The following is a 12,647-nucleotide window of genomic DNA, read 5'->3' as shown; positions in this document are numbered from 1 at the left end:
ATTTGCATGTTTTTCTTAGCCAAACTTCAAATTTAAGGGACTTTTTAGTATATGCTAGTTTTTTAAGACTAAAATATTATCATATAGCATTTTCTACTTGCCAATGTTGGCATGATTTTCATAAGGCACAGGAAATTTTCCAGTAAAAGGAAATTAAGGATTTTTGTCCATGTTTTTATAGAGTTTAAAAGTTCTTTTACTGGATGTTACTATTATCATTTTTGACAACCTGCAAGCTCCTTTGAGAATAAAGTCAGTTGGGACAGCTAGATGGCGCAGTAGATAGAACACCAGCCTTTGAGTCGGGAGAATGAGCCAGTTGATTGTTCAAAAGCCTTTTACAATGTTTTGGGGTTTCAATTTTTAAAATTTAAAATTTTTAATTTAAAAGATTGTTTTCCATTATGTTTAATGTAGAAGGAAAGCTGCATATTAAAAAAATAACTGAACCAATGGTGTTTAAAATGATAGCAAGGAATGAGCATAAATGTTTTGTGGTCCCATTGATGAAACATTCAAATGGATTCATAGTTAGAGTATAAAATAGAAAACTAAAATTGCCTTTTGAGATTTCATACTTGAAATATTTCACAAAAATACCTTTTAGAAGAGATTATGCAGAAAAGGTTGGGAATCATGAGTTTGTGTTCCTAGCTAAGTGACTTAAGTGTTAGTAGTATATTTGAGTAAAACATTTATAAAATTGAGGAAGAATTTAGCCAATAAAAATTTTGTCTATTGTACTGAATTTAATACCATTTACTTAATGTGATTTTAAAATGATAAATATTCCAAAAAGACTAACTCATGTTCATTTTTCACATACTACCCATACTTTAGTGGCTAATATTTGACAATAGCAAAAACACATAACACATATTCCCAGATAAAGTTAGTCATAAAAAATTAGTGGATATACTTTTTGGCCTTAGATCTGTTGCATAATATACATACATATATGTATGTGTGTGTTGTGTATGTGTTCATACAACTCATAATTTGAACCTCATACCAATGAGTCCTTTGACTTCAAGTCTAGTGTATCTTTCCATTACACTACATTTCTCTTAACTGATTTACTAATGTTGTTTTACAAGAGGCATTAACCATTTCTTTATCTCTGAAGGGTTTTTAGCAGGAATAAAAGCCCTGAGATCTTAAGACAAGGGAAAGGGGGAAAATGAGGATGGAATTAAAAAATTAAACTTCTAAAAAGTAATACATAATTGTTTGAAATCAGATTCTGATTGATATATTAACCCATGCTGCATATCTAAGAATTTAATTAGCATTATTTTGTTGTACCATGTACAAGACTTTTTCAGGTATATTGGGGAAAAGGTATTTTTTGGTCTTAATTTGCTAAGATTTTGTATAGAGAAATTCTGATAGTGACTATGTTCATGTGTTTTCTTTGCAGATGAAGGAGATGTTGAACTACCAGATTTGGACTATTTGCGAACCATGACTCATATAGTCTTTGTGGATTTTGATAACTGGTCAAACTTTTTTGGTCATCTACCAGGATTCCTTAATCAGGGAACCTTTGTCTGGGGATTTCAAGGTAAAGTTAATAATGAAAGTTGGATGTATCCTCCTTGCCTAAAATAAAATATAGCCTATCCAAATGGAACTGCTTTTTGGATCTTCCTGGAATGGAATTTGGCTAGAGGATTGAAAAATGCATTGCATAATGATTATTTCTTTCATTTCAATTTGGAACCCCAAAAACCCAAGACTAGAATTTAAGTCTTAGGACTCTTGAGTCCAGTGTTACAATGTTGATATAGTGAAATGTGTGATTTGGAAGTCAAATCTTGGCTCTCCTCTTTACCAAACTATCTCGCAATGGGCAAATCACTTAATCCCTCCTTACCTTCAGTTTTCTCATCTATGAAATGAAAATGTTGAAGTAACTCACAGGTCCCTTTAAACTCCAGAAGTAATGCTCTTCTGGTCCCTTTTGATACATTGAAAGAATTTTTTCAGAGTGGCAGATATAAATTGTTAATTTTGCCAGTGTTTCAAAGTTAATAATATTTTACTTTATAATGATTGCAATTATGGCCAATTATATTATTTTTGTGTATATTCTATAGGAACATTTTTGATAAAGAATTATTAAAATTTCTATTTTCAATTAGTAGTAATAAATTTTATTTAGAAGTTTATAAATAGGATTGCAAATTTTGAAATTTTCTTTGTTATAACCCTTCAATATCTCAAGTTTGTTTTGAGAATCATTGAATATTAATAACCTCCTTACCTATATTCAGATTTAATGATCCTAAAGTATCTTGATTTTTTTTTTTCTCTTCAGCTGTTTGGGGGATCTTAAGCATTTGCTTGGTTTTGGCATAACTCATAGCTCAAAATCCCATTTTATATGTCTTACGTTTTGTGTTTTGCTACAGATTATTAGTATGTTATCTTATAAAACTTCAGTCTAACAGGTTTCCCCTCATTCTGTTAACTATATCTCTGCATCACCACTCTTGATGTTTAGTGAGTTATTTTAATGCTTACTTACTCCCCCAAAGAATTTTAGGAAATCTATTTTATTTGCTATTATATTTATACCAATATGGATGATGTCAAAGCTAAAAAGAAAGAATTTTTAATTAATTTTTGTAAACTTTTAGCATGGAATACAATTTCTTCCACCAAAGTAACGAAATGACCATTTAATAATGAACAGATACAAGTATAATTAATTTTAATTTTTGATATTTTTTCATGTATAAAAAAAGGGGGAACTTTTCAGACATCTTTTCCCCAATTTGACTATCATTCTTTATTTTTAACACCGAAATTTTAGGAGGAAATACTAATTGGAAGCCTCCAGTCAATTGTAAGATCTTTAATTACCTCAATAGGATTGGATGCTTCTTCCTTCATCCACGTTGCAGTAAGAGAAAAGATGCTGCTGACTTTGCCATCTGTATGCATGTGAGTTATAGTTGGATTAAAAGTACATTTGATATCTACAGCTCACTGATTCTTTGTTTTGAAATATGGTTTCATTTAAATTAAAAGAAAGTAATGAAGTTCTCACTTTTATGTAAATTTGCACTACATAAATTTGACTCTACTTAAAGAATTGCACATTCAAAAAAAAATCTTATCTATTTAATTTTACAATACAGTACTGTATATTATTTCTCTTCTCCATATGCAACCTCCCACTTCTTAGCTTGGTACTCTGTAGCTTCCCATCTCCCCTTGCTAAAAACCAGACCGCTCCTCCCTCCATGTGAAACAGAATGGTTCCACAAAGAGACCAGCCCTACTGCCCCTGGATGGAGCTTGGCCCTGCCTCTGATGTCAAGAGAAGTGACTCCCCACTTTGCCTTGCTCTGCCCACCTTGCTTACATGTCTGATCCTTATGTGTCTTGTCTTCTTTCAAACTTGTAAAGGTACTAAGTCCCTGTCTCTGGCCTTTGTAGAGTTCATCCTCTTCTGGTTATGTCTGTATCTGGTCCTCACATGTGCTTGTTTCTTATATGATCTTTCTCTCAGTTCCAGCTTGGGCCCTCCATATGGTTGGCCCAGGACCCTAGGTATTCTTTCTCTTGCTCTTGATTTTCTTTCCCCAATATCTCTATGTCCTTGAACTTTTATGTACTGGTCCCTTCCCTCAATAGATATGCTTGGCCACCTTCCTGACTCTTCATTTCCTTTTTATGTAGAGGCACTTGCAGAATGATCCACTTCCATAAAGTGAAAATCAAGGTTTTTCTCTAATAAAAAAAGGAAAAAGGAAAACTCATTTATATATTGCTTTAAGGTTTTCAAAGTGCTGTGTGAAGATGTCAATTTTAAGTCTTCCGTTTTGATTGAGCATTCTATCTGTATTAGCCCCACTTTCACTAATAATTGACATTGATACAAGTGCTTGAAAAGTATGAGAGTTTATGTACTAAGCACTAGTGAAACTCACTTCTTTAGTTAAAAAAAAAGTTTGAAATTGGACTTAGGAGAATACAATATTATACATAGAATACAATATTATACATATTTATAGAAAAATTTTTCAATGCAATACTTTACTGATAGCTTCCTAAGCTTAATGTTTTCATAGATTTATTTTCATTTATAGTAAACAATTCTTTTACTCATCTCCATTTGGTTTCCTATCATTTTCCACAGCAAGTTTTAAAATCTTTTCATTGTAGATGTAAGTTCTCTCTTATTTTTTCTTCTTTCCATTTCTTTCTTCTATACTTAAAAGTATATTTATATCATTTGTTTCTTAGATACTTTGTTTCTCTACCACTTTTTTCTTTCTAAGTCTAGTATGTGCCAGTGGTCCTGTTTTATTCCTATTTTCTCTGGTACCATCTCATTGACTCTCTGTTACATTAAGATCTGTTTTTGCATTAATCACTTAGTTTTGGCCTAGAAACATGTGCTCAAATTTCTTGTAAATCATCTTTTTTGATTTATTTTGGGAAAGTTTGTTTTTTTTTTTTTTTTTTTTTTTTTTGGTTTTGTTTTGTTTGGTGAAGCAGTTGAGGTTAAGTAGTGACTTATAACTAGTAAGTGTTAGGTGTTTGAGGCCAGATTTGAACCCCCAGATCTTCTTGAATTTAAGGCCTGTACTCTATCCACTCTGCCATCTAGCTGCCTTCCCTTCCCCCAATCATCCTTTCTTTGACTCCATCAACACCACCCTTTTGTACTGTCCCATGGTTCTTTTACACCTTTTGAAAAGAATAATTTATATTGGATGTTCCCACTAGTTCACTATTCCATCACTTTAGCACCCCTTAAAAAATCTGGCTTTTCTCCATTTCCTACTTTGCTTAAACCTTTTCTTTAAAATTGTCTGTTACCTAATCTCAGGTATCTTTTAGTACTACTTTTTCTATTTTTGTGGAATTTTATACTGTTAACCATTTTAACCCTACCCCTTAAATCCCCTTCTTCCTCCCAATTACAAACTCTTAATTGTCAATAAAACAAGGGTAATATACAAAACAAAAGTAGTAAAATTTTAATTATAAAACCTACCTTAAAAACTTTATTAATACATGTCATAACATCTAGATTTTCCTTCTGTATTCCTTCTACTCTTGCCCTCCAGAAAAATTATCTTTTACCTTTAGCTTTTTTTAGATTACAGAACCAAATGAACATAAAACAAAACATGGAAAATATTTTATGTTGTATCCTCTTTTCTAGGTTTGCTCATAATACTGGCATTTTGTCTGTATGTATAGTATGTATGTATATGTATAGTATATAAAGTATGTATAGGCATGTCCAAACACTTTTCTCTATATATTTTCTCTTGTGCTCATCTTTTCTCACAACTGCAATATTATACCCTTTATGAAGGAAGGCTTCAAAACTAAAATGTCAGCTTCAATTTTTCTCTCCAACTTTTTGCCATTTCCATTTACTTAGAGACTGAAGAGAACAGTGTATATAATAATATAGAAAATCCAATATTAAAGTAAAGAATAGCTGTAGTCAAGTTTCATTTCTTATGCATACTCTCATTCTCTCTACAAATAAAGTTTTAGAGATGGTACCAGTCTACATTGGTAGGAATTCCTCCTCATCCTGGTCCAGGTGACTTAGATATCCCAAACTCATCATTATTTTCTCTATGAGATGGTCAGGTTTTGACTTACTTCCCTATTTCTATTAGGTTCATCCTCTTTGCTCAAGATCTCAAGGTTATTTTAGGTCCTTTCTTCCCTCTATCTCCAATAATCACTAACCCCCCTAGTACCCTATTATTTAAGTTGTCTTTTTTTCTATACTAATTATCAACCATGCTGTATGAAGTTCTGTTTACTTTAATAAACTTTTCACTGCCTTGCTTACATTTGTTCTTTTTTTAAATGCTTTTGTTATTTTGCATAAGGGTGCCTTATTTCCTTACAAGAAAATGTTTGGGTTCTGAGACCACCTTGTCTTTCATGCCTTTTTATCCATGATGATTGTGCTTTTGCACGTAACTGATAAGTTTTTGCTGAATGAATGTTTTATAAATTACAGATTATAACTCAGTACGTTTCTTATTTTCTCAACTTTTATATTTTGATTTACAGGCTGGCCGTCTAGATGAACAACTACCTAAGCAAATTCCTTTCACTATTCTCTCAGGAGATCAAGGTTTTCTGGAGCTACAAAATCAATTTAAGAAGACTCAGAGGCCAGCTCACATCTTAAACCCTCATCACTTAGAGGGGGATATGATGTGTGCCTTATTAAATAGTATATCTGATACAACCAAAGGTACGCAGCTGCAGGTACCATACAGAATGCCAAAGAGGAGGAGACTTCATTGCTGAAAGAAACCAATAAATGGCTGTCCAAAAGGAAACTGTTTCCCCAGTTACTAAACCTCATAATCATATCTGATTTGCATCTTTTTTTCCCCTCTCATTGGCAACTATATAAAAGGATTGATTTACTGCGCTTTCCTAGAGTCTGCCATGTGGTACAACAATTCATAGTTATTGTGTGATAGGTTGGATCCCTGTGAATTCAGTCTTGTAGATATTACAAACCTTAAGCTGTATATTTTATTTATACTTCCACTTGAAAATTATATGGAGAAAAAACACAATTATAATTTTTCAAACAGTAGATAGCAAACAATATAGAAGTGTTTTACTTACTCTTGAACTAGCATGAATAGTGCCCTAGCTCTATATTTGTAGGAATCATTTGTATAATTATTTTTAGATCTTTGCTTTATAAGCTTGAAAATCAGCAAACCTCATCTTAATTTTTTTAAAAAGAGTCCAAGACAATAATAATTATGTTGTGTTACCCCTCCCCACATCATGTGTAAAGAAAAATGTCTAAGGCTAAAGATTACCTCAAAGTGTGTCTAATATTTCTTAAAAGTAGTAGGGGGAAAAATAGATGAAAGGGAGAATACAATATATTTGCTATTTGAATCAAGGAGTTAAATACTAAGAGCTTAAATATGTTTACTAATTCATTTTTTTTTCTAGACAGTGACTTTAAGCATGATAATTTCAAAGGTTTTATTGTCCCAAGTCTTAATAGAAAAAGAAAAGTCATAACAGAAGATTAATCATATTTATTCTACCATATACTGAATAAATTTTTATTCTAATATGTATTTTCCCCCAATTTACCTGCTTACCTGCCTAATAATTTCGTTTTCTCCTCTTGAATTTATTTTGACTTTTATTAACTCTTTTGCCATTTTTTTATCCTTTTTATTGATTCTAAACCCTTCTTTGTTTTCTGCCCTGTTAAAGATAAAAAGAGTATTTACCTTTATTTTACCTCTACCACCTCTTCTCATTGCCTTTCTCAGTTTTTTTTTTCCATTGCTATACTGAGAATTTATTTTTTAAATGTGAATGGGATTTGGTATCATGCATTTCAGTAAATGTTGCCTAGATTTATTGTTGGATGAGATTCTATAGGAAAATTGATGGCCAAAATGTGAAGATGAATAGAGCTCCAGGGAAGAGGGCTATTGATATCTGATGGCATTTGTCCCTCATCTTAGAAGACCCTCTAAAAATATGATTTTTTTTTTAATCTAAATGTCAATTCTTGTCCTTCCTTCCATTCTTTCCTACTTAATGATCTCTTTGGGGATAAAATGTACCTTTGGCACACAAAGCATATTATTGTGCTTATTTTTCTGTCCTTTGAAAACAATGACATTATCACATAAGGGGAATACAAAGAGTCTATCAACATATTAATGATTTATATAATGTCTTTGGAAAACTCCAAACTGCTGATATTTAAAATACAAACATACCTAAAGATGTTAAAATATGATTTTCCAGATTTTCCTCTTGAGCATGTTTTGTTTGGATTAATTAATATCTTTTTGGTTCTCAAAGGAGATCAAAATGTATTGTTTTGACAGCAATTGTATTCAAAGCAGTCTTTGTCACAGCTTAAGAGTTCATTTGAAAGTTACATTTATTTATTTTAAAAAAGAATCAGACTATTTTAAACTTAATATCAGATATCTATGATTATCTTATTCTTCTGTCTATTCTTTATGATGTTAATTCAAAGGGATATCATTTTAGTTGAGATTTCAAGATTTTAGATATCTGTGATTATGTACAGGAGAGATATGTACCTTTATAGACTCAAGATAATTACTTGAATTCAGATTATCATATCTGTCATTTTTAGGCTTTTGTCTTAGTGAAGGAAAAGAGTGAGGTTTAGTCAATCCATGGACTCAGACATTTATCACTCTTTATTGTATAACACTCACTACTTCATCCTTCACTTCCATATAGTTTAAACTGTAGTTCTTGTTTCTCCTTCTAGACAACTCATATACTTAGTATTATTGAGAAAATAGAATCACTCTGTCTTTCTGAGATATTGCTTCCTGGATAAAGTGAAAGATCTTTAGTAACATTGTGCATTGATTAATAGGGAATTCTGTCTTTTCTAAGTTAAATCTATCATTTCAGAAAGCACTTAGGGGCAGATATAGTAGGAGCCAGAACAACCCGGACATTTGTGAAACTTGTGGCTTAGCTCCAACAATACTGGCCTATTGAAATTTCAAGGACTATTTGGGAATAATTCATGAGGTGTAGAAGAATATAGGAAAAAGTTCATAGTTCTCCCATTATATTGGTCTTTGACTTTGAGTAAATTCCTTAATTATCTTATTTATAAAGTATTTTGGCATTGAAGACAATTCTAGACACTCAAAATATCCTCCTATTCCATCCAGTCTTTCCATTCCCAAGGAGCAACCTCCCAAAACAGTTAAGCAAAACCACCTACTCATGTGATTGCAACTGATAGTAATAGTACATGATAATTTATACTTTTGGATTCTTTAACAGTTTTTAATAGAATGTGTTTTTTTGTGTGTTTTTTATTTTGGTTTTGCTATTTTTGCCCTCCACATTATGCATATTTTCCTGTATTTATCTGGATTCTTCCATTTAAAATTTTTTGAACATGCCAGTTTTTCAGCCATCTCTAGTTGTTTAGTATGATTTTTTTTTTAAATCACTTCTAGTGCTGCTTCAAATTAATTACTTATCTGTTAAAAATTGAGTATTTTCTTTCTCTCAATAAACCTCTTTGGAAGAGAGGGTATGACCACAGAAGTGGGGTAGATTTTATTACTACTACTACTATAGTGTCAGCATAGAGCTGCTTTAAAATATAAAATAAAAATTTTAAATCAAAGACCATTAATGTTTAGCTTAGAGAGGACAAGTGAATTTTTTTTTTTAGAATCTTTACTTATGTACACATTTATTAGAAGTATCTTTAAACTTCGTGTCTTTAAACTTATAGGCTCCATTGGTTTTTTTCTTGCTAACCCCCTTTTCCGCCCATTTTGTTGCTAACAAAATTTAGTAAACCCCATGTCAAATAATGCACCACAAATAGACTCTTGCCTTTTTAGTTGCTTCACAAATGTGTCCATGTGGATACACCTATCCTTATACTAAACTTAAATTTGTGGCACTTATTTTGTCATCTTATAAGCAGCTTTCTCAGACTATAGTGTTAATCATTTTTTAAATTCCCATGGCTAATTTTTCATTTGGTGTACCTAATTACCCTTTGTGTAACTAGCTATCCAGTTGGAGGATGGGGGGAGGAGAAGTAATCAGGTTAATATTTGAAAAATAGTTAACTACAGAGGTTACATGTACAGACCAAAAGTAGATACTTAAGACCTCGAGAAGCACATCACTTTCCTACTGGTAAGATGAATGCATATAATCACAGATAGTAACCTGGCTGAAGTCCTATACATTTTATAGATTTCTCTCATTCATATACATGATTGATATAATCAAGGAAAAAAATAGTATTTCAACTTTTTCTTTTTGTTCTTAACAATTGTTTTAACCAATAACATTAAAATTATGTCACGTCTGAAAACACCTGAAAAAATGCACAGGAAGCATATATATGAAATAATGAGAACATGACTATCAAGCATTTCTCGCAACAATTTCTAGTTCACTGTTTCTTTTAGAGAAATTATAACCTTACACAGAGAGACTTGAAGAAAATTCTAAATCTACTTCATAGTTAATATCTTTAGAATTTTCTTCATCTTGTTTCAGCATCTGCTTCATGTAGATCTTGGTAATTTGATTTCCATACTGTGATTATTAATATAGACGATCTACATGGTAAGCTTCTAGGATAGAAGTGCCACTGATATGACATTTACTATCTTGATTACTTGGAGATAACAGATAATTACTCTTCATTCAAACTCGTTGCTTTTAGTCTTATAAAACTTGAGAGTCAGCATCCTTAATAGTTCCAAAACCATATATAGTACAGATGAAGAAACTAAAACTTAGAAGGGGAAGGGACTTCCCTAAATTTGCACAACTAGTTTTGGTAAGCCCAAGATTGGAAACCAGATGTGCTGATTTCTATGCCAAGTTGCCTTAGCTATTCCCTATCATTTATTTAAATCTCTCAGTTAACATTTTCCATTTGTTTAAGTAGTTTCCCTCAATGAGAAGTATGGGAAAAATTGATAAGAAAACAGATCTAGTTTATAAGGATTTTTGTATTTTAAATCTCAACTTAAAAGAAACAAGTTTACCTTACAGTTGTAAAATGGGTAAAGAATTTAATCTATACTGTTTTACTTATCTTTAATTCCTAGATAACAAAAGGGTCAATTTCAATATAAGTTCACAGAAATAATGCCCAATGTCTGAATTAAAATTCATTTCAGAATTAATCTTGTTGAATTTTTAAAAGTTTTACTGTAATTTCAGAATTCTCCCAAGAACCTGAAACTTGGGTAACTTTTGGTATTTGTGTAGCTGTGGCTTGTGTTACACACACACACACACACACACACACACACACACACACACACACACACACACAAAGAGAAAGAGAAATAGTATGTAAGTGATCTGGTATTCTGAAAGACTAGGCTATTAAAATGTATGTAAGAAGTTTTTTCAAGGTGGAGAAGTTTTAATTCTGAACCACAGATTCCCATCTAAGAACTATTTTAGCAATGTATCATATGATACATTTTTATGTTCAATAGCAATTTATGAAACAGTTTGCTTAAAATATATAAGCCTTGTGATTTCATTGGAGGAAAGAGAATAAACGACAGTGATAAAATCACTGATCTTTTAAAAATTTTGGGTAAGTACCAAATATTTTCACAACATTAAATTATATTAGTAACTCATAGCAATGAAGGAACATAAACATCTATGCCATAGAACATCTATATATGTTTGTTCATTGCTTGCAACTTGCTATTTCCATGTAATACCATGATGCCTCTATTAAGGATTTCATCTACTTAATAAAGAAGTCAGTCTGGAGGTTTTATTAATATTTATTACTAAACTGCTCTTGTTCACAAAAATAATAAAAATATGGTAAACAGAATGCTAATAATTCCAGTTATTCAGCCACAATCTTTTGAAACAAGGAACTTTTCAAAGGTGTTATGAATTAGTGTTTTCTCAGTCTTTATTCCAGTATAATCTAAATGTACATGTTTTCTTTTGTTCCTCTGACAGTTGAGCTTATTTAAGGTGATTTTCTGACAGATGGAGATTTTATAGTCATTTTTAAATTTTGTCTTTCTAGGCTGTAGTAAAAGATTTATAATTATTTCTCCAGACTTTTGATTTTGCTCAAGTTTATTTGAAGTAGACATAGATTGAATATTTTTTAGAATAAATTTTTATTTAGAATTATTTAAATTTTACATACTTTTCAAAAATGTCAGGTAAAAGTAAATTCCTATAATATCAGATATGTTAACTTGATTTCTTTAGCTGAAATTTATCAATTTGAATATTTCAGCAAATATTGACACATTTACATATAAGACATGTTAAAACTAACTTGAATTTGGCCATTTGAGAAGACTTTCGTGTGAGAACCATATTATTCTCAACTTTAATGAAATCTTATTTGAACAAAAACTAGATACTGAAAATGTAAAATTGGGATTAAGTGACTTGCCCAGGTTCAACTACGAAGTGTTAAGTGTCTGAGGCCAATTTTGAACTTAGGTCCTGCTGATGATTTTAGGGCTGGTGCTCTATCCACTGCACCGACTAGCTACCCCAAAATTGGTTTTAAATGAAGTTAATTACCAAACATTTTAATAATGAAATACTGCAACACTGAGTTCAGAGAGATAGTTGTAAAAAGAATAAAAGTTATTAGGATATATCTATATTTTAACATTATTCAAGATATAGGAAAAAAGTGTGTCAATTGATGAAATTCTCAGGTTTTATATAACTTTCATGGTTCTATATTTTTAAAAAAACTGGAATTCTCTGTCCTGACCACTTACCACTTATTCAGTACAAAATTCAGTGAATACATCAATATGAGATTCTCTATTGGCACAAATCACAACCCCTTGATGCTAGTATCTGTGAATTGATGGAACCAAATATCTTAGTCACTGAATTTAATTTTTCTGATGATGGGCCTTTTTAAAGTTAGGCAGGATGAGTTTTGGTTAATAGTTAATTTATCACTAGGCCTCTATTCAAAGACTTTCTAGCTAGGCAAGGTCAACCAGAACTTTTGTTTAGTTGGTGTAAATTTTCAGATACAAAGGTCAACTCCCAAAACAATAAGTCATTAGAAAAGATCTTGTGTTTAAATATAGGAT

General features: G+C 31.3%; 1 protein-coding gene across 10 annotated transcripts in view; it reads left to right on the top strand.

Moving 5' to 3' along the window:
* Positions 1–12,647, top strand: part of ZNF451 (zinc finger protein 451) — a 98,026-nt gene that overhangs the window by 77,146 nt on the left and 8,233 nt on the right. For all 10 annotated transcript variants that reach the window (XM_074310610.1, XM_074310611.1, XM_074310609.1 and 7 more), the window contains 3 exons: positions 1,421–1,564; positions 2,819–2,949; positions 6,064–6,250. In XM_074310610.1, coding sequence (XP_074166711.1) covers positions 1,421–1,564; positions 2,819–2,949; positions 6,064–6,250 — 462 coding nt within the window. The remainder of the gene's footprint in view (positions 1–1,420; positions 1,565–2,818; positions 2,950–6,063; positions 6,251–12,647) is intronic.

Source organism: Sminthopsis crassicaudata, chromosome 4, assembly GCF_048593235.1.
Source record: "Sminthopsis crassicaudata isolate SCR6 chromosome 4, ASM4859323v1, whole genome shotgun sequence".
Lineage (NCBI taxonomy): Eukaryota > Metazoa > Chordata > Mammalia > Dasyuromorphia > Dasyuridae > Sminthopsis > Sminthopsis crassicaudata.
Note: the sequence above shows the minus strand (reverse complement) of the source record. Positions and strands in the feature narration are given on the sequence as shown.